At 40.1% G+C, this 23163-nt stretch overlaps 1 protein-coding gene across 6 annotated transcripts in view; it reads left to right on the top strand.

Annotated features, from left to right (window-relative positions):
• EPB41L4A (erythrocyte membrane protein band 4.1 like 4A) overlaps positions 1-23163 on the top strand; it is a 248884-nt gene that overhangs the window by 164435 nt on the left and 61286 nt on the right. For all 6 annotated transcript variants that reach the window (XM_019838062.3, XM_019838060.3, XM_019838064.3 and 3 more), the window contains exons 10-12: positions 6710-6801; positions 8194-8271; positions 13677-13798. In XM_019838062.3, the coding sequence (XP_019693621.2) occupies positions 6710-6801; positions 8194-8271; positions 13677-13798 (292 nt within the window). The remainder of the gene's footprint in view (positions 1-6709; positions 6802-8193; positions 8272-13676; positions 13799-23163) is intronic.

Below are 23163 nucleotides of genomic sequence, written 5' to 3'. Positions count from 1 at the left end.
TAGTAGTATTTGGATCTTGATGCCAACAGCTTGGTTTGGCATTTCTCAGATTCAGAGATGGACTGCTAGACCTGCGGTCAGAAAACATGGTTTGGGTCCAGGCCTCCCACATGTCCAACTTTGGACAATTCACTGAGTAACATGTAACCTACATTTCCTTAGCTATAAAGTGAGAATGACAAAATCTGCCTTCCAGGGTTGTGGTGAGGTTGAAGGCACCTAGTCTGAAGTTGGACTTATAATAGGCTCCAGGTTTATGTCTCTGAATCGGAGTTGTCTTGGCATCATGTCATCTAGGGCTACTGGAGCTTTGCAAAGGAAGGGCTCGGGGAGCACCTTGTCCTTGACCAGTCTCAGCTCATGAGTAGCTCGTGCCAAGGCAGGAAGGGGAGGACAGGTCTTCCAGGGCTGTGCATTTTCCTTTGCTTCACTTGCTAGTATGTGTGTTGACTTTCTCTATAATTAAAACACATGGACCACTTATTTGGAAAAAATTGTAAAATTCTGCTCTAAAACGTTTTTAAATTGAGTATCAGTAGAACTTACTAGATATGCCTTCATTGTAACAAGCTTTAATAACACTTATTACTTAAAAATCTTTAACATTTGTAAACTGGGGATAAAGGTTATCGTTAAAAAAATAACTCTGCAAGTATAAGAGGGAAATGTGAACATTTTACTGAATGCTATGGTTTCTCTAAAGAGCAAGTGAGGAAAAGATAGAGTAAAACAACAGCAAAAGCCAAGCATCTGGATTCCTGGGTTTGCATCCGTGTATTTTCTCAAGTAGGAAGCAGAATAAGCTCAACATAATCATCTTCAGTGTTTACTGAAACATGACTTAAATATTCTCTAATGTTTTGGCCCATGTTTTCTCTTTCTGAATTTTGGGGAGGAAAAGGAAAAAGAGGAGAAGCAACACAATCTGACACATCCTTTCCAACGCTGTAATTTATGTTTCTGTGAGCTAGAAAGAGTTACGTACAGTTATTCATCAAACAATTAATTTATTCATCCGTAAAAAGAGGTAAAAAGCTTTTTCACATTTATTCTGTGTTTTGGAATATTACCCACACAGCTGACAAAAGAATACTGGAATATTTTTGTTTTGTTCTTTTATTGTAAAATATATATGCAGGAGGGGCGCCTGGGTGGCGCAGTCGGTTAAGCGTCCGACTTCAGCCAGGTCACGATCTCACATTCTGGGAGTTCGAGCCCCGCGTCGGGCTCTGTGCTGATGGCTCAGAGCCTGGAGCCTGTTTCCGATTCTGTGTCTCCCTCTCTCTCTGCCCCTCCCCCGTTCATGCTTTGTCTCTCTCTGTCCCAAAAATAAATAAACGTTGAAAAAAAAATTAAAAAAAAAAATATATATGCAGGAATGGAAATTAATTTGATTCTCCAAGTGCCCTCCTGAAATGCACCGTGATTTTTAATTCAAACAATATTACGTGCATTTCAAAAGGAATTTTTAAAAAGTAACTGGGGTGTGTGTGTTAGGGGTGTGTGTGTATGTGCCACGTAATATTTTCTTTTTTTTTTTTAAATTTTTTTTTTCAACGTTTATTTATTTTTGGGACAGAGAGAGACAGAGCATGAACGGGGGAGGGGCAGAGAGAGAGGGAGACACAGAATCGGAAACAGGCTCCAGGTTCTGAGCCATCAGCCCAGAGCCTGACGCGGGGCTCGAACTCACGGACCGCGAGATCGTGACCTGGCTGAAGTCGGACGCTTAACCGACTGCGCCACCCAGGCGCCCCCTTAATATTTTCTAATCTAGAGCCCTGAAAAGACCCTTTCTTGAAAGAAAGTGCTTTGCTCATTTATATAAAACAGGGAAACAGCAAGTATTTGTGCCCAACTTCCTTTTCCAAATAAGAAGATTGTTAGTTTGTTTTGTTGCAGGGCTCACTGTGAATTCTTAACTGAACTCGGGATGCCTGGGAGAGAGAGCAGTGGCAAACACGGGGACAGGCACTGAAACAGACATTGTGCCCGCTCTCTCACTTGTACAGACATCGTTCAGCTTTTAAAACTGTAGTCAATCAGTCTCACCACTTAGAATGATAACAGTTTTCAAAACAGTTAAAATTTTGGGTTATCTCTTTGGTATCTGTTTTCATTTCCACCCCTTGCCTGCCTTTGCTTGATCAGTAATCAGGTTATTTCAGTCATTGGCTATCCACCCTCTGTTGATTTTGTTTTTCCCCCTGGTGCCTAAAGTCAGTTACAGCTCTTGTTGAGATTGCAGTTAAAAAAACCACAATACTTTAGACTTGTAATCTTGACACTTCCTTCGATCTTCTCCTCTGCTTCTGTGGATTGCTGATGATTGGAAAACTCTCTGCTGTAGGCCTTTCCAGTATTTATGTAATGATCACATGTCACTATTATGAAAGTACTAATCTTTTAAAAATATGTGCCTATACAGTGTACTTTAGATTACTTCTGTGACGCTGGAGGTGGGACAGACGTGTAATAGGATTGAGAAGATATTCGCCCCCACAGTTGTAGGGAAGCTGGGGAAGGCAGACTGTCCAGTTGTGGCTGCTTCCCAAGACAGCAACAGAGCAACCCCTAGAGCATGGGCTGGGTGTGGCGATAAGGGTCAGGCTTGGGGGAGGCAATGAGAGTCAGCAGGGCCCGGGGCGAAGAAGCTGTGTAGCGCACAGTTGACGCGAGCCCCTCCAGGACCCTGCTAGCAATCTCAGTACACTTCAGAGAAGCCAGACTGAAGTAGATTTATTTCTTGAAGCTTGCAAAGAGAAACACCCAGCAAAGGTGGGAAAAGAAACAGAGAGCTCTGAGGGAGTTAGGTTGGGAATTCATCAGTATGATACACGTCCTGAAGTCTTACAAATGATAGAACTGGGAGTTTGAGCCAAGTTTACCTAGGGCTCCAAGGTGCAGTGAAGCCCCCGCATGGTGTTTGAGATACAGGCTATTTAAATTTGCTCAGTTTTTAAAATAAAAATATGATAAAAGCCTGTGTTAAAAAGAGACTCGGCATGTAGCTTTGCTTCTGGCAGGAAGTGACAAAAGCTATGAAGGTGTTTGAGTGCTTTTGCTGAAAGCAAGCAGTTGATGCTTGGAGAAAGTATTTTAGCAGAGGGTTGGAATGGACTTCTGAAGTTAAGCATCTACTCACCTTTGAATGAATGGAAAGGTGCTAATTGTCCCAGTCTGTTTGGAAAAGGCTTAGTAGGAGAGAGAGACTTTGTGATGCCACATCAGTGCCATTCATACCAGCGGTTAAGTGGCAAAAACGCACGGAATTTATTCAGAATTCCTGGTTTCTTTTTTAGTTATGTTAACACTCCTTTTAGTATTTGGATTATTCTGCTGACAGTGGGATAAAAACCAGGCAGCTGGTGTTACAGCCCCGTACAAATGGAAAATGAGTTCATACTTGTCATTTGCACAGGACAGAAGTAATTAGGAGGCCTGTGGGAACCTCTTTTGTTCCTTTAATGTATTTGTACCCAAGGAAACTTGAGAAAACCCAATTCTGGTCGGATCTTAAATACGTTTTCTCCTTTCATTAAGTGATGGTAGTTAAAAAAAAATTATTACATATCCCGTGACTGGATCTCTATTTGAAAAGAAAAAGAATATAGATGTTAACGTGAGGAATAGAATGAAAACCAATCTAAGAAAAGTTTGAGGGGACTTAATTTGTTTATATATATTTTTCAAATGTTTTTATTTATTTTTGAGAGAGAGAGAGAGCACAAATGGGGGAAGGGCAGAAAGAGAGGGAGACACAGAATCTGAAGCAGGCTCTGAGCTTTCAGCACAGAGCCCAATGTGGGGCTCGAACCCACAAACCGGGAGATCATGACCTGAGCCCAAGTCAGATGCTTAACCAACTGAGCCACGCAGGCGCCCCGGGATTTACTATATTTTTAAGATAGAATGCTTTTTTGTTTCTCCTCTGTTTCTGTAAATTTGGATTATATGTAATTAAATAACTTATTGAAAATTTGTCTTTTGGTTTGTAAATACCACCTGATTTGTGGATGCTCTTGCTAAAATGTTCAAGTATCAGTGTCACAAAGTGGTCCTCACCAGCCACATTTCTTGTCAGTGATAATGTCTAGTATGTCCTGGCACATGTAGAGCTTTCGTTGGAAAGTTTTTTTCGTTGGAGAGTTTTTTGTTGGAAGGCACAGGAAGGTGGAGTATAGATACTGAAGAAGGTGGTGGTGGGGAGAGGACCACATGTCCTGTACTCACTTTATCCTAATCATTTATCCTGATACAATGCAATCACAAGCAAAATTATTTTAAAATAAATGACCTGTGCATTATATTTTTGGATAATGCAGTGACCTTAAAAACATGTACGGTTATATAAGAAACTCTTTTTTTTAAGTTTATTTATTTATTTGGGGGTGGGGGAGGTATGAACTGGGGAGGGGCAGAGACTGAGGGAGAGAGAATCCCAAGCAGGCTCTGAGCTGTCAGCACAGAGCACAGCATGGGGCTCAATCTCACCACCGTGAGATCATGACCTGAGCTGAAATCAAGATTTGGATGCTTAACTGACTGAGCCACCCAGGCACCACACTATAAGAAACTCTTGATAGTGGTGGCCTCTGGGGAAGGGGATTGGGAACACGATGGGAGTGAGATTTTAGTTATCAGTGTGTGTCCATTCTGGTAACTTTTGGCATTTGTACCATGTGTGTATATTATGTATGAAGAAAAGAAAAGAAAAAGGAAAAACCCTTCCCTTCTAAGCATTCCCATGTCCTGACAGGATGCTTGGTTTCCCACCCTGCCTGCAAGGATCTTCTGTGATTTCCTGGGCACCCCCTTCCCCCATTTCTTTTGCTTTTGAGGAATGCCCTTTCTGAATCCATTGACTTTGCTCCCTTATCTCTACTTGTGTAATCCCTGCCCCTTTCATGAAAGTCACCGAAGATGTCTTACCATGAAATGCAGTCCCCTCCTTTCAAACCTTGTTTGACCTTTCCCGGTCACTTGAGTCTTGTGCTCTCCTTCTAGCCTCTCTGCCACTGTTGCCTCCTGTTCCGTTTTGACACCCCCCTCCCTCCCCGCACTCCTTCTTCACAGCATTCTGGTTGTGATTTTATCTTCACCCACTTCGTTCTTTCTCCTGGAACAATTTCTTTTAGGCTCTTGAGTGAAATCATTTGTGTCAGCAGGTGTGGCCTGTCTCTTCAGCTCTGTGTCTGCATGTCTCCTGGCCCACTAGGTATGTTTAGTTCCCCATTCCATAGGCACCTCAAAATCAAAATAGCCTGAACTTACTATCTCTTCCCTTGCCATCCAAATGCCCAATTTTTTCTACTTGCTGTATTTCATTAGTTAGCATTCCCCAAGCCAGAAACCTGGGAATTGTCTTAAGTTCCTTCCTCCACTTCACAAGGTTTTGGAATTATAGGCGGCCTTGCTGTAACATGCATATATTGGCTCTGTTTTCATCACACCCTTTCATCTTACAAATAAACTTCTAAACTGGGCAGCTTCCTTCCAGATGGACTTGGAATAAATTTCATGCATATAAATGTTCTTTTCTTATTAAAAGGTGGGAAGGATCCTTTTCCATTACTCATCTGCATTGACAATTTTGTGCTTATAAATCCATAGAAACCTCATTCCAGGGGCATTTCTGCATTTGAGGCTTAAGTTTGCTAATTTAGTTGTAATTTTTTTAAACATTTATTTATTTTTGAGAGGGAGAGAGAGAGAGAGAGAGAGACAGAGCACGAGTTGGGGGAGGGGCAGAGAAAGGGGGAGACACAGAATCTGAAGCAGGCTCCAGGCTCTGAGCTGTCAGCACAGAGCCCAATGTGGGGCCCAAACCCACAGACTGTGAAATCATGACCTGAGCTGAAGTGGGATGCTCAACCGACTGAGCCACCCAGGTGCCCTATGCTAATTTAGTTTTAGATAAAACAAACAAACAAACAAAACAATTATAGAGCTTCACAGAATTTGTGGTTCATTGTTTTAGCACTTAGATTATATCTTGTGTGGTTGCCTATTCAGTCACTTAAAAAAATAAATAATATCTTCTGCACAATTAGAATGATCTCTAATATTGCCTTTATTTCTCATGTGTTAAATATAGGTAGGTAGCTACTGGATAGTTGAAATTTAATGTATATCTATTATGTACTTTACATAGGTCATATCATTTAGTTTAATTCACCCAATAACTGAATGTAGAATGTGGAAGCTCAGAGACATTATTCAGTTTGCTTAGATGACACAGCTGTGGGGGTCGCTCCTTGCATTGGCCCCTCCTGAGATGCTTTAGTCATCATTTTAAATGTAGCATGTACATCCCTGAAAATAATAGAGTTAATAACTGGGTTTATGGGTATCTCCTCTTTATTGGGAGTTGATTTCCACACAGTGTGGTCCGGTTTGGGTGCCCGTTTATGATGGAAAAGTTTGCAATACTTCCTTGCCATGGCCCTGCTTATCCATGGTCTTGGGGTGATGAAGAAGTAAGTGATAAAGGTGACGGCATTGCGATTTATGTGGAACTTAATTTCATAATTTTAATTATTGAAGGTGGTTTGAAGGCACCCCTCCAAAAATAGTTACAGAGATAATTATTTTTTGTTTTATGTGTTAATAATTTCTCTGCCTACCCAAACTTTTGAGAAAAGGTGGCTGTCATCTGAAGAATATGAATGTAATTCATATTCTCTCTTTCTCTTTTTGTTTCTCTCAGTGCAATGAAACCTCATTCTTTTTTGAAGCTCGAAGTAAAACGGCTTGCAAGCATCTTTGGAAGTGTAGTGTAGAACATCATACATTTTTCAGGTATGTTAATGTGAAAGTTTTGTGCATTGTTCTAATAAGTGAAAATTGCATTTGTTTTTATAACAAGTGTTCTTTTCTGTCTATAAGTAGAAATTTAGAAGTGTTTCTCTTCTATTAATTTTTTTCAGCCACCTAATTTTCTGGATCACATTAATACACACACACACACACACACACACACACACACACACAGATACCTTCTTTGGTCCTACTAGAAGAAAGGGTCAAGGACTTTTACATATATATAAAATTCAGCTTTGGTATTGATGGAAATTAAATGTTCTATGGACATACTAAATTTGAAATGCCTGTTAGTCACCTAAGTAGAGGTGTGGAGCAGGCAGTTGGGTGTCCAGGGCTTATTGGAAAGACCAAAGCTAGCCATGTAAATTCACTAGGTATTTAAGGCAAAGGGGACTGGATGAGGTCATCAGTGGAAAAAATGAAGAAAGAGAACAGAAAGCCAAGGACTGAGCTGTAGGACCCTCCCAGCATGTAAAGCGCAGTAGAGCTAATGAAGGAGTATAAGACGGCCTAGCCAGTAGAGTGCATGGGAAAATGGAAACTAGAGAGGAAAATGCCATGCTGAATAAGAAGCCAGCAACTGCATTGCATGCTCCCAGGGCGTCAAGTAAGAGGAGGGTAGAGAGTTGACCATTGGATTATAGTGACACTTTCTTTCACATCCTTCTAGTGTAAAGATAAAACCAAATCCTATCAGGTAATATATTAAGCTTTATGTTTTGCTTTTTAAATTTAAAGTTAGATTAATTCTTCCCCTTATTCCTATTTGATGGAAGGAGCATGGAGCACTTCTCCCCAATAGCATGATGTTGGAGAAGCATTCTTATAAAATGACCTATGTCCTTTATAGAGTTTATATTAGTTGAGGGATGTGGCCCAGCAAGCCTGAGACATTGCCTCTAGTCCCATGGGGCCTGGGCCAGGGAGCTCCACATGGAAGGTGTCTGTTGAAGGTACCCTGGAATGGGAAGTCCTGGAATATAAAGAGAAGTAAAACACTACATCAGATCTGTCGTGAAAGCCATGGCATGGATATTTCAACATAGTGACACTCTTCTTAATTTAAGTAGAGAAAGTAAGTTGATTCACAGCTGAAGCTTCCAAAGGGCAATGATCTATATAATAGCTTGCCGAAACTATGAACACTCTGATATTATACATACATAAAATCCTAGAGCATGGTTGTATTTCAAATATTAGCTTAAAATAACTGGTAATTATTTCCTGCCAATAGGTACAATAACTCAGATATTTCGACTAGCTGTGAAACAATGTTTCACTCTATTTTCTACATAGCTTTTGCTCAAGGGTTGTGTAAGTACCTGTATTTATGAATCCTTATCTAATTTTCTTTTAAATACTTATTAGAATGCCAGAAAATGAATCAAATTCATTGTCAAGAAAACTCAGCAAGTTTGGATCCATGAGTTATAAGCACCGGTATAGGTAAATGGCATTTTTTCTTTGGGGAAGGGTATATACATGTGAATAAATAAATATTTAATTCAGTTGTCCACATACACACACACACTAAAGTTTATGATTTAAAATTTTTTTTATTTTTCTGCCAGTGAATTTCAAAAGCGTAACAGTTTATTAAAACTTTCTTGACAAAAACAGCCTATTTAATATGTGTATTAGCTATGTTAAGTTTAGGACTTTTAGAATGTAGTACAGCTTATGATCTTCAGAAATTCATTTTGATACAATTATCACTTTATTGCTAATGATGTGATTATGAGACAAAAGTAGATATCCTGAATTGTAGCTGAGTGGTGTTCTTAGAACCATTCAGTCAATCACCTGTTGTAACACAATGTGTACTTTATACTGTGGATCAAAGCGTGTTTCCTACAGCATAAAGCTTAAGTGTATAATGCTACAATTATGTCTAAACTTTACTGAGCAGTTACTAAGTACCATGTATTGTGCTAAATGTTTTCCATTTATTGCTTCATTGAATAATTCCTGTCTTTTTAATATTATCCCCCTTAGTATGTGGGGAAAGTAAGGTTCAGAGACACAAGTCACTTTTCAAGGTAACCCAGCCAAGAAGCAGGAAAGTGGTCCCTTCCCTGGCAGTCTAACTCCAAAGCCCTTGCTTTGACTATTAGGCAAACCCTGAGCATGTTACAGGAAAAGCCTGATTGGGTCTTTTTCCAATACCAGCATTAAAAATGGGAACCTTCTGTGTTGTGAAAAAGAACTGTTTTGTTTCAATTCGGCTGTTAAGTGGAGAGCCTGTGATATGCGAGGCAAGATATTGGATTGGGTGCCCAGAGATATAGAGAATTGGATCTAACTACTTCTGCCTTTAGAGAGCTCCAGTGAAGCAGGTCCCAGGCCCTGTAAAACACAAGTAGGGTGCCCAAATGCCACTCTGGAAGTGGGATACTGTTCTCTCAGTTCCACTGGAGACGGCACTAAATGAAATTCTTACCTAGGAGACTTAAAGCCAAGTCATTGTTGGCAGGACAGTGGTATGCCAGATTTTAATTCCTCTTTTTCGACCCACTTTTTTTTGGTTCTGAATTTGAAACCAGAGATAATCAATAAAAGAGTGATTAATAGTGAATGTTCAGTGCGTTACCATTATGTATTACTTACTTGGGTTATTTGCTCATTTGATGCCCAAGACTTAACTGTTATTGTATTAGAGAGAGATTCTTGGTATTTGAATGAAAATTTTCATTGAAGGGCACGTGGGTGGCTCAGTCGGTTAAGCTTCTGAGTTTGGCTCAGGTCATGATCTCACAACTCATGGGTTTGAGCCCTGTGTTGGGCTCTGTGCTGACAACTCGGAGCCTGGAGCCTGCTTCAGATTCTGTGTTTCCCTCCCTGTGCCCCTCTCCCCCCCCCCCTCAAAAGAAACATTTAAAAAAAATTTTTAGGGGCGCCTGGATGGCTCAGTAGGTTAAGCGTCTGACTTCGGCTCAGGTCATGATCTTGCGGTTCGTGAGTTCAAGCCCCGCGTCGGGCTCTGGGCTGATGGCTCAGAGCCTGGAGCCTGTTTCAGATTCTGTGTCTCCCTCTCTCTCTGACCCTCCCCCGTTCATGCCCTCTCTCTGTCTCAAAAATAAATAAATGTAGAAAAAAAATAAAAAATAAAAAAAATTTTTTTAATTAAAAAAAGAAAATACTCATTGATATCTAAAAATTTAACCTTCGGGTTACCAAGGTTCTTCCTTAGATAGTGATGTAGTTAAGGAAAGACTATTTACTTTTGTATTGAGAAGAAGAGCTGATAATATTTGGGCTGTTTTTCTAGTTGGGGCATAAAACATTGTGAGGTTTATAGAGAGAATGTGTAAATCTTCTTGTCACTGAAGTAAAGCTAGTGAAAAAGCATCTGTCAGTGTTCATGCTATTAAAATTGTAATTATGCTGTTTAACATATGCTGTAGTTGGTTTCCACAAATTTACCCATACCTGATTTCTTAAATTTATTGAAATGCAAATGTTGTGGCTACTGGGGATTATTATTAGAAAGTTATTGGGTTTTGCATATTAAATATAATTTCTTCCAAGAAAGTAATTAAAGGTAACCTTTGCAGAATTGGAAGCTCCACTAAATCTGTTCTAATTTTGTGGATGGTATTAACTCCCCAGTAAGTCGTAATGAAACCCAAATCTCCGTGTCTGTACGTAAGAAGCATTAACATTACCCCATCCCTGGAAGAAAGACGTTTCATCCCACTGCCCAGAGCTAGGTTCAGGCCCAGGTGGGTCTCTGACAGCTGGGTGGTCGCCAGCACGTGGACTGTTGATTGTCAAAAGTGGAAAAACAACCAGCCTTTAACACACGTCATATGCCTACTCCTTTCTTGAGACTCCTTTCTGGAGGCCCCATGGGATACAAGCAGAGCCCTGGAAACACAGGCAGCCCCTCCTTCAGCGTTCAGGCTTTTGGGGCATGGGGGATAAGGGACAGCAGAACAGGTGGCTGTGGTTTGTGAGTGTGGGTGTCTGCCTGCTTTGTGTGTCTGCATTTCTGCTGGTGTGTGTGGGACGGAAGAAGAGTTCTTGTCTTTGCTCTCTTTCCTGCATCGTGGGGCTTACAGAACACCAAGAAGATTCCAACATCTCTTAGAAAAATGAATTACTAAGAAGGAAAAAAATTGACATTTTTAGTGATACATGACTGCCAGTTGTCTCAAAAGTTCAAAATTTGTGGGAAAACGGAGCTGAAATCAGTCTAGTTCTTTTGTTGTTGTTTTATTATCACATAGCAATAATTTAAAATAGATACTGATGAAGTATTTTGTGATACACTGGTATCTCTTTCTCTGAGCCCCTCAAAAACTTCTCGCAAAGGACAAGAGTGTGTGCGCCAGCGTGTGCGGAGGCAGGGAAGTGGTGATTATGGGGGAAGAAGCTCTTTCTGGTCACTACGGAGAGCCACTAGACATGCATCGGAACTCTTACACTTTACACTGTAAATCTCTCTCTTCATCAAGTACTTTCTGCTGCAAGGAAATAGTAAGAATACTGTACAAGAATATTTCCGCTAGGAAATACTCTGAATAAGTGTGTGTGTATGTGTGTGTGTGTATGTATAAAATTATGATATAATTTTATTATAGTCATGAGTTGGACTCTCAATCTACTGAGCCACCCAGGCGCCTCAACTAGAAATATATTTTAATTTTTTTCGTGTGTGTGTGTGGGGGGCGCCTGGGTGGCTCAGTCCGTTAAGCATCCGACTTTGGCTCAGAGTCATGATTTCGCGGTTCATGGGTTCAAGCCCCACATCAGGCCCTGTGCTGACAGCTCAGAGCCTGGAGCCTGCTTCGGATTCTGTGTCTCCCTCTCTCTCTCTCTGCCCCTCCCCTGCTTGTGCTCTCTCTCTCAAAAATAAATAAACATTAAAAAAATACATATTTTAAATGAGGAAAATGAGGCTCCAAGAGATTTTAAAAAGAATCTGCTGAAGACCACACAGTTACAGCAGAGCTGTGTTTTAAACTGGGCTGGTGGAGCACCTGGGTGGCTCAGTTGGTTAAGCATCCGACTTTGGCTTGGGTCAACATCTCACAGCTCATTGGTTTGAGCCCCACATCAGCCTCTGTGCTCACAGCTCAGAGCCTGGAGCCTGCTTCAAATTCTGTGTCTCCCTCTTTATCTGCCCCTTCCCTGCTCATTTGCTCATGTGCTCGCTCTCTCTCAAAAATAAATAAACACTAAAAAAAAATTTTTTTTTTAAATTTAAACAAATTGGGCTTATAACATCATACCAAATGGTTCAGTGTTCTTCCCTTTCTCCCAGGCCACCAGGCCATGTCACAACAACCAGCTGGAGGTCCGAAAGCTCATTCTAAGTCCTGTGTAGGCTGTGGCAGATCAGTTTATGTTTCTGGACCTTAGTTTTATTAATCTTGTAATATGATTTTCTCATTATCCTTTATTCCTGAGAGGGAAGCCATGAGGGAAAATTGAATAGTAAAGTAAAATCTCATTATAAAATGCCACAGTGGGTCCATATGCTGGGTTGTATTTTCAGGGCAAATATTTTTTCCTCTGCAATGAAGTATACAGTATCCAAGTCTTTCTGATAACAGAGTCTGTTGTAAGTAGCTCTTATCTTTATGCTTCAAATCATTTATAACAATGGAATTCTGCTCTTTATATGGAATTTTGTTTTTTAGCCTTTTAGGAGCGAGATGTTGCTGTTTGTGCTATCTTATGTACTACCTTTAAAAAAAGGTTAAATTTCAAGTAAAAGAAAACCTGGCACAGGTTTTCTCCCATTCTCTATGCTGGTTCCCATCAACTCTTGAACACGAGGCACACACAGATGGAGCCTGCCATGTTGCTCATATCAAGTGGTGTCCCTAGCTAGCCTGACGGGAGCCACTTTGATGAGTGTTTCAAGCATCTTTTTATTTCTAATAAAGGTAGATGGGGTAGTAAGAAGGGGGAACTTTCACAGAAGTGTGTAGGAGGTGAATTTTGCTTGTATAAGTCTCATCTCTTTATCCCATTTATCCTGTAAATGTAGGAGGAATAAGATTTGGGGCCATGAAATGGCCTTTTTCCTCCCATACGTGGGCTCTTTTTGTGATGAATCAAACTAGACATACAAAAATTCATTTTTCCTGTACCTAAATGATATTTTCTTGTGTGAAAGTCAGAGTCATTCACTGGCTCAAATTCAGCAGCTGTGGAGTAATTTTTCAGTAAGATGAATGTTCACTGAAATCCAGCAAACAAAATCACACCAATCCTCAGGAAAATTATGTGAAGGTTAGTCCATTCCCAGGGAAAGCTCACCTTGCATCCTCAGACTCTTTAAGGAGGCAGCACTTTGCGTGGGCTTTTGGCTTACTTTAAATCTTTCTCGGCACTCCGTCTGGCACAGGTGAGGTGAGCATTAATAAATGGTTGTGTCACAGCAGGGTTCAGGGTAAAATCATACCAAGCCATCCTGTGGGGCATGCTTTACAACTTGCTGTGTAAGTACGACCTAGTGACATGTTGATTCATGTAGAATCGTTGCTATTGTATAATTTAGCCCAACGTAATTTATTATTTAGTTGTAGAGCTGGAAGACCATCAGTATCCTCTATTTCTAGCTCATTCTACTTAAATCTAAACCTAACCTCTTTAATAAATTTCTGCCTCCGAAAGATTGTCCTTCTATCTAACCTAAGACTCTCATATTAGAATTTAATATTACTGCCTTGGTTAATATTGCAATGAGAATCAATTGAAAACCCTTATATACTTAGGGCCTCTGTGACTCTGTGTTGTTTTTCTTCTCTGCATACTGTGTAGATATTGTGAATGAGCCGTGGTTTAATTTTGTGACTGTGCGGTTTTATCTGTGTTAACCAAAATGTTGCATTTCCAAGTGGCAGGACAGCGTTGCAAATGAGTCGAGACCTTTCTATTCAACTTCCTCGGCCAGATCAGAATGTGGCACGAAGTCGAAGCAAGACTTACCCAAAGAGAATAGCACAAACACAGCCAGCTGGTGAGTCACTGATGTAACCTTGCATTTCCTTTTAGGGTGGTGGTGTAAGATAAGCTCAGGTGGTGACTATGGCCATGTAGTTTCATTTATTGTTAAGTAGGATTTTTAATTTGACCCTGAAACTGTCGAAGCAATTAGAAGTTACTATAAGTAACTTCAGGGTCAAATTAAAAATAGTAAGTTTTATATATAGTAAGTTACTATAAGTAATTGAGTAATTTCTTAGTTTGATGTATCTGAGATTGGAACTGAAACTCTTACCAAACGTCCTTTAAAAAAAGTAATAGTATTGATATAAATTAAACTATACAGAATTCAGTTGGATTTTTATTGTTGGTTTTTTATTGTGAAATATGTGTATAGACAACTGTTTACAATGTACATACATGCATATGTATGTACACTTGCACACACACACACAAAATTTAATATAGCCTGTAATCCCAAAGTCCTTCCTATTAGCCTCATTATTTATATCTTCACCATCTCCCTTCCCAACCAGAGAAAATCCCCATCTAACTTTATGATAGTTATTTCCTTAATTTTTGTTAGAATTTTAATACTGTGCAGACTTCCCCAAACAAGTTTATTTTTGCCTATTTTTAACATAATTTATATGAATGACCATGGCATACATTGTTTGTGTCTTGCTTCCATCAGTGCTGCATGTATACTAAAGTGCATTCATTTTTCTTGCTGTGAGTATTCTGTTATGACATTCTCTTTACCCATTCTGTTTTTGATGGACAGCTGGGTTATTCAAATTTTTGTTTTAAGTGAAGACTACTTCTGTAATAAAACCACCTAATCAGTTTTAATCCATGTTCAATGCTCAGAACTCACAGAATTATTTTGTAAAGTGACGTTACTGAGTTTGGTTTATGTCTTACCTATAGGTCCCCCTTGTCTAACATGCTCCATGGACTTTTCTCATACTGTTTCACTTGAGTCTCACCATAGCCCTGTGAGGTAGGGCAAGGCACAGAGTATGTTCCCATTTTACAGATGAGGAAGACATAGTTCCAGCATCTAGAGAAGTGTGGGGCTGGAATAAGAGCCTAGATCTCCTGGTTTTTGTTTTTACCATATTGTGGCAAGTGAGGGGAATTTTTAATAACAGTAATTTCTATCTGAGCATTGCATGACAATTGACATAGCATTGTGACATCTGTTGTTTCGTTTAATCCTTATGTCAAGCCTCTGAGGAAAGTGTTCTGCTCTACTGCTCCCCGTGTGAGAGTGTCACCTGACTTACTCTTTTGAAGCCCAATTAAATCTGAGTGTAGGTTCCCCCCATCACTGAGCTGGGAGGAAGTTAAATTCTTTCTGTTGGTTCTGCAGTGGCAAAATAAGACATGAATTAACTTTGCAATAGGTTACTTTGCCGCAGAAGTATTATCGTTTTCCCTGTTTGGCTGATGAGGAAACTAAGAGTTAAAAGGACAAATTTGTCCAAGATTATATAATAAATAGGTAACTTAGGATAAAAATTTTACCTGTAATATTTAATATTTTTGTCTTAATAATTTCTATTTATCTTTGTATATGAGCAGTCTGAAATTCCATTTGGATCAAATACGACGTGGTACAATTAGCAAACTTTCAAATCCTATGCTGTTTCTGAATTGCTGTGCCTCATGAAATGAGTGAGACCAACTGAGACTATCAAAAGCATGTCTTGCTTCAAATTACCATTGCATTCTACTCAAGACGTGGGAATCATACATGCTTTGTTTACAAACCTGCTCCCTTGCTCCTTTTCTTCTCATATCCTCTTACAAAGATAGTTGCCTCTGTGACACTTTTTGTATATGTGTGGGTGTGTGGCTCTCCTTGGAAGCCCAAATACTGAAGCTGATTAATTTAGGGACAAAGGTTTTTGGTTTTATTTTTGTTTTTCTCTTGGCGTATGCAGAGAACAACCCCAGGGGATGATTTTGGACTTTCACACCCCTCATTCATCTTGTGTTGTATTAAAACACACTCTCTTCTTGGTAGGGGATAAGGGTGTGGTTAATGTACCACCCAGGATTTTCAAGGACAGCCTCTCAGCATCTGGGAGACCTTTTTAAAATGCACCACATTATGCATTTATTATTATAAATGCCTGCCTGGTTCAATTGGTGGAGCATGTGACTCTTGATCTCAGGGTCCTGAGTTCAAGCCCCACGTTGGGTGTAGAGATTGCTTAAAAATACATACATGCATACACATTTGTTTTAGAAAAGTTAAGAAACTTAGAACCTTTCCTTCCAAAAGAAAAAAAATCTTTCATATTCAATTCCATTCTCCTGATAGTTAACACTTATTACGTAGCTTTCTAGTTGTTCGTATATCTTTTCTGCAAAAGCAATATAGTAGTCTTTTACAGTCTGCTTTTCTTATTTAATAATATGTCACAGATATGTTTTAATAAGTTTCTAAATGTTCTTAGCACCATTTTAGCATCTATATAATTTTCTGTTACACAGATGGATAGACATATAATTTATTCAACCAATCTTTAGTTCTTAGATGGTTTAAGCTGTTTGAAATTTTGAAGAATATAAATATAACTAAAGTGAATCTCCATGGAGTGATAGCTTTAAACATCCATGCTAATTTATTACATGTATTTTAAACAATGGTTCATTTTCATCATTTTTAACATAAAAAGGATTAAACAATGCTGTGTTTAGAGACTAAGTCAGACTTTGCTGTGTACACATTTCACTTTGATTTTGAATTACTTTTAGTCTGACTTTTCAAGTCTGGATTCCACAAAACTGCGATGTGTTCTGGGATCCAGAGATGGACCCTCCCTTTGACTGTGTGACTGTCTTGGGTAGGGAAGGATCACTTCGCAAATGCCTATGGTGAGGTGTCACAGTTGCTGTCACACATATAGGGAGAATGTGGTGGAGGCAGAGATTAATGTTTTTTTGCTTTCTCAAATCTTCCATTTTCTCTTTCCTCTAATTCAAATGTACTTTACTGGGAGCCTCAGCTGAACCCAGCTGGTAGTGACCCAGTCTCAGCCATGCCCTACTTCTCAGGTCATGGTGGGGTTCAGACTTGGAGCAGAATATTTGAAGAGGGTCCTCTTGTCTTCACCTACATTAGTCACTGCTGTGCTCCCTGTTCCAGCCAGGCCCCAAGAAGGTGGGCAGTTCTGTGCGAAGCTGGGCTGGGATGTGTGTGTGAGAGGGAGGGGTCTTTGGCTTGGCGTGCCTGAGAGCCTGCTGTGCTTAGGGTCAAGCCTGCGCAGAGACCTCACTGGCAGTCCTCCGTGAAGTTTCTGCTGCCTGGGGGAGGGGATGCTTCAGAGAGTGCCTGCAGGTCACTAGGTCAGGTCGCTGTAGCCCTCTGGCCTCTGTCCCCTTCCCCACCATCGCAGGCAGTTTCTCCAGCCTGTTACTTTTTCTTCTCACACCCCCAGCTTGCTCAGAGCACCCTCTCCCTCGGAAGCTCCCTATTCCTGAGGCCCATTCATGGATGGCTGGGCCGGAAAGGAACAATAGGTCTTGTCTTTTTTAAAATTACTTTTTACTGACCAAAGGGGAACAAAAATATTACTTTACTAAATTACGATGCCACAGTTACTTAAATTTTCATTTACAAATTTTTACCGTTAAATTTTGATCAACAGAAAACTGATTTTGAGATGTAGAAGAGATTGATTAGATTGTACTGTATTTGACAAAAAGGAGTTATGGTTTATTTATTTAAAAGTTTTATTTATTTGAGCTATATCTACATCCAACCTGGGGCTTGAACTCATGATTCTAAAATCAAGAGCCAGATGCTCTACTGACTGAGCCAGCCAGGCGTGCCTGGAGTTATGGTTTAAATAAAAGATAGATTTTTCTCTTTCTACTCTAAACAGGCCAGCTATTAATTTTCATAGATTAAATTCTGCTGATATTCTCCCTAAAACAAAATTTTAGAACTATAGTTTCAGGAGTTATTGGCATAGATTCTCACCTCATTTAACACTTACATATAATAATAATTAAAAAAAACTAATTGTGGTAGGAGGCTTTCATTTTTTGTTAGTTTATAACATTAATTGATGGTGCATGATTCGTTACTATAGAAGACATTCTTTTATTTAAGTTAAAATACTTCAGACAAACTCAGTGATTTCTCCCCTTAACTTGCATCTTGGTTATCTGGAGATTTAAAGCACTTTTTTTTTTTTTTCCCACCTCTCAGTCACAAATAATAAATGCCCTGGTAGCTAAAAAGCCATTGTGTTTAGAATCCGCCAAGATTAGGCCTTGGCACCTCTATGAGGAAGTGCATTCCGGAGTCAAGAGCCCTGCACCCAGCCTGCCTGCTGCTCCACCCCAGGAGCTCAGCGCCAGGGCAGGGAGCCAGAGCATTCCTGCAGATCTGCATGGCCTCAGAGGGAGCTTGGGGGTAAAGCAGGAGGCGAGAGGTCAGGAAGGAAAAGTGCGTATTTGTACAGCCCTTTCTCTGACAAAGTCTTGGCAACCCACATAGGTGGGTTCCTGTCAGAAGAGAATCAGCTATAGGTAGGCAGTACAGACAATATCTGGCTATAACTCATAATTAGCTGTAAGAAAAGTACTGGGTGAAGAAACATATCCATTTGCAATGGGTAAACAATGCTGTGATTGTCTGATACGGCATTTTAGGTTCTTAACGGCACCACACTGACGAACAGAGAAATAAATAGTTGCAGTGTAGCCTTCAGACGACTGAAAAGCAAGATCCGGTGACATTTTGGCATTCTCACTCAGCATCTGTGGGAAACGCTGCAAACACAATGCCTGGGGGTGATGAAAATGACTTTTGAACGAGGTTGGTTTGTGCTAGTCTGCAAGCAGACAGCTACTACTCAGGCCAAGCCACTTGTTTCTGTGCAGGGGAGTGGACCCAGAGCTGCCAAACTTCCAGTGTTTTAAGGGAAGCATAATATGTGGATATTTATGTAAACTTTCCAGAATTTTGAATAGTGGCAATTTCATTTTAAAGATAGTCTTTTGTGTGCTAAATTGGAACCTTCCTGAGAGCCAGATGTGACACGAGGGCTGCCTCTTTGGAACCTTTGATTGACAGCTGGTATGAACCCACCTGTCCCTGGAGTTCACTGCGGGTTGCTCCAGCATCCCCTGTGAGCATCACTAAATTGGATTCAACACTCCATGACTCCCAGCACAAGCACTTTGTTCTTAGTAGGTCAGTTGGCCAACACCAGGGGATGGTGGGTGCTGCACAGCTGTGGCCCCTGCAGCATAAGATTAACACATGGGTAGCTGACCAGCATCTATTGGTGACCTGACGTGGGTGCACCCCAGAGCAGGACAGATGGAGAAATGCTTTAACATAGTGAAGTGCAAGTTCATTGATACAGTATATAGCTCTGGGCTGTTGAGAAATAGTAATGTCAAGAAAGTAATAATCATTTATTAAGTACTTCCTTTGATTAGCACATTGTGTGAGACATGACATCAGCAGAAGCCCAACTTGGCTGTGGCAATCAGAAATGTATTTTAAAAGGCTTTTGTTGCTGGTTTTTTTTTGTTTTTGTTATTTGTTTTAAATTTATTTTTGAATAAACACATTTGCACATTCACGTTTCTAATAGAGTTTTGAAAAGCTTAGAGGAAGACACTGATTCCTATGCTAGGAAACATGCATCATAATTTATGGGAAAAGTAACAGAACAGTACAAGACTGATCATACAAAATTCAAATGTTAGGAATTTCTACTGTGTTGTAACAGATACAACCCAAATCTTTAAGGCAAGGACCATAAGACACATTCATTTTAATAGAATAGAGTAGGTCATTAAGTGAGAGCATACTTGGTTTCAGAGGAGGAGAGCTCATAGGAGGGCCCGGAGTCGTTGGATGAGATGAGGTGTAAGACAGTCACTTTGTGTTGTGTATAAGGAAACGCGGGCCCAAAGAGGTGAAGTCATTTCTGAGTGTCGCATGTTCTGGAACCTGGAGGTATCTGGATGAGAATCACTAGGCACTCTGAGGAATGTCTGGAAGAAGACTGTGGCACCTTCCTGCGCACCTGATGGGAATCGTGGAGTGTTTGCTTATCCTGTGAGGGTCAGCAGAAGACAGGAAGGGAAGAAATTAGTATCAATTCTCATACAAGGGAATTAGAACAAGGCATTCTGACCAGGAGTGTTATGTGGCTGGTTTTGGAGATGATTTCTTGAAAATTTAACAGTGTTAACTTTGTTTTAGAGAGTGTGTGATTGTGACATTCATTCTTCAAGGTAACAAATAAGAATTAGCTGATCAATCTACTGAGATAATGATCCAGATCTGTGATTCCTGCTTCTTTTTCACCTGGACTGGAAGAATTCCTGCTGAGTCTTAGATTATCTCTTAACTGATTATTGAAACAGCTGCATTGGGAAGTCATGTGGTACAGTGGGAGGGGAAAAAAAAAGGTGTAGTGTATCCAATTTGAGTAAATTTGAATTCCTAGTCTAACTTGGCTGTGACCTACAACCATCATTCCATATTCTGATCTTTCATCTCATTATCTATAAAGTAAAGGAACTGGTACAAAATCACTAAAGATCCCTCTTCCTAAAATTCTTTCTTCTCTCTGGCTTCTCTGTCATAGTGTTAAAAGGACCAAATATGACAAAAGATTTTGGAAAGCTTTTTTAGAGTAGTTTTTAAATTTAATCATTATTTCAGAAACCTGTAAGACGTGGAAGATATCTTACCAGATCACAAAATACATTTTTCTCCTTGGAAATATACAATGTTTTTGTATACTTTTATATACAGAAGTATAGCTGGTTCTTTAAAACTTAAGTTCAGGGGTGTCTGGGTGGCTCAGTCATTTGAGCATCTGACTTCAGCTCAGGTCATGATCTCGTGGTCTGTGAGTTTGAGCCCCATGTTGGGCTCTGTGCTCACAGCTCAGAGCCTGGAGCCTGCTTCAGATTCTGTGTTTCCTTCTCTCTCTGCCCCTCCCCCGCTCATGCTCTGTCTCTCTCTCTGTCAAAAATAAAATAAACATTAAAAAAAATTTATAAAACTTAAGTTCAAATGAAATTCATATTCCTGAATGAAGTTAATTGCAATAAGCAATTCATTAATACAGCTTTTTAAGACGTTCTTTTAGTCTGAATTGACCAGATGAATCTGGATTTTACCTCTTTGGTTAACTCATGGTTAGAAATTAGTGCTATCTTCTGTTGGTGGGAATATAAACTGGTGCAGCCATTCTGGAGAACAGTATGGAGGTTCCTCAGAAAGTTCAAAATAGAACTACCCTATGATCCAGCAATTGCACTACTAGGTTTTTACACAAAGGATGCAAAAATATAGATTCAAAGGAATACATGCACCCTGATATTTATGGCAGCATTGTCAACCATAGCCAACTATGGAGAGAGTCCAAATGTCCATTGACTGATGAGTGGATGAAGAAGATGTGGGGTGTGTGTGTGTGTGTGTGTGTGTGTGTGTGTGTTGGTGTGTGTGTGTGTGTGTGTGTGTGTGGTGTGTGTGTAGACTCAGCCATCAAAAAGAATATTACTCAGCCATCAAAAAGAATGGAATCTTACCACCTGCAATAATGTGGATGGAGCTAGAGTGTATTATGCTAAGTGATATAAGTTAGAGAAAGATAAATATATGATTTCACTCATTTGTGGAATTTAAAAAACAAAACAGATGAATATATGGGAGGAAGTCAAAAAGGAAGAGAGGAAAACAAACCATAAGAGACTCAAAGATAGAGAATAAACTGAGAGTTGATGAAGGGAAGAGGGTGGGGGATGGGCTAGGTAAGTGCTGGGTATTAAAGGGGGCACTTGCTATGATGGGCACTGGGTGTTTTGTGTAAGTGATGAATCACTGAATTGTATTCTTGAAGCCAATATTGCACTGTATGTGAGCTAACTAGAATTTAAATAAATATTTGAAAAGAAAAAAAAGTGTTATCTTACTAGGTACAAATAGAGGCCTTTCTGGACAGGTTTTTGCATGGCTTTGTCTCTGCCTTTGTCTTCTGAGAGAATATAACCAAAGACTAGTCCTTTAGTGAACCTACTTCTTCTTGTAGAAGTTAGTGTGAATTGGTTCCACCTTCGCAGTTGTTTGTGGTCACAGCTCCTAAGGCTCTGCCTTGACTTTACAAACCATTTAGGTAAATTTTTCTGCTTTTTCACCCATCTTTCTACACAGATGGAGGTTCAAGGTTTTAAGATGGTTTTGAGATAGATTTCTTAGGCAGACAACATCTGAGGATTTCACAGCTTTGTTTTACTACCAGATTCAGAATTCGCAGTGATTTCTCTGTCAGCATCTTCTTCAGACTTTGAGAAATCTGGGATTGATTTCTGTTATCTGCTCTCCTTACTTATTGGTATCAGTGTGAAAAATGGTTGGCATTAGTTCCTGGAGTTCAGGATTATTTTGGTTGGTGTAGGGAAAGCAGGGGAGGCAGGCAAAAAGGAACCATCTTTCCTGGAGCAGGTGTCCTGTTTGGCACTTTGAACAATGCGCTATGTGGATCTTGGAACCAAGTGTCCTGAGGGGTGACAGGAAATCCCTCTGTAACAATGGTCTTGCCCCTCCCCTCTCTCCAGGGGTGAGAATGGGGCACCTGAGGAAACCACCCGGTTTCCTTCTTCTGCGAAGCTGGAATCAGAGCCCAGAAGATGAGTCAGCTGTGGAGAGCCACCACTTTTGGGGCTACTGTTACAGCCCAGGTGCCAGGCACACCCATGAACAAAGAAGTGGGTTTGCAGAGAAAGAATAGAGTCACTGAGAAACACCAAAGGACCGTGCAGCTTTGAGAGGAGAATGGGGATAGGACACAGGAGCCATGAATTCCACTCTGTGAGGTCCTGCGGTGTCCTTTAAGTTGAATCCTTAATTTGGTCTGGTTTCCTTGCACCTTAACAGTGGATAACGTTACTTCTTTGGTAATCCCATGAGGAACGTGGGTGATATTCTCATTTTACTCATGAGGAAACCGAAGCTCAGAAACAATAATTACTTAAGGTCACACAGATTGTAAGAGCAGTGTTTGAATCTACGTGTTTGGTATCTTAGAGCATATATTTGGAAAGTAAATGGAAAATAAAGAAGGTGAAACTCCTTGAATTATTTGAAAATATACATCCCTGGTTTTTCCTACTATTGCATGATTTCCTTACTTCTTTAAATCTACTTGTTTCCACAGATATTCTTGAGAAGACAGTACATCCTGCTAATTTATTTATTTATTTTTTCAACGTTTATTTTATTTATTTTTTTGGGACAGAGAGAGACAGAGCATGAATGGGGGAGGGGCAGAGAGAGAGGGAGACACAGAATCGGAAACAGGCTCCAGGCTCTGAGCCATCAGCCCAGAGCCTGACGCGGGGCTC

The sequence above is a fragment of the Felis catus genome, chromosome A1 (genome assembly GCF_018350175.1).
Source record: "Felis catus isolate Fca126 chromosome A1, F.catus_Fca126_mat1.0, whole genome shotgun sequence".
NCBI classification, from domain to species: Eukaryota; Metazoa; Chordata; class Mammalia; order Carnivora; family Felidae; genus Felis; species Felis catus.
This window is presented reverse-complemented; position numbering and strand designations above follow the sequence as displayed.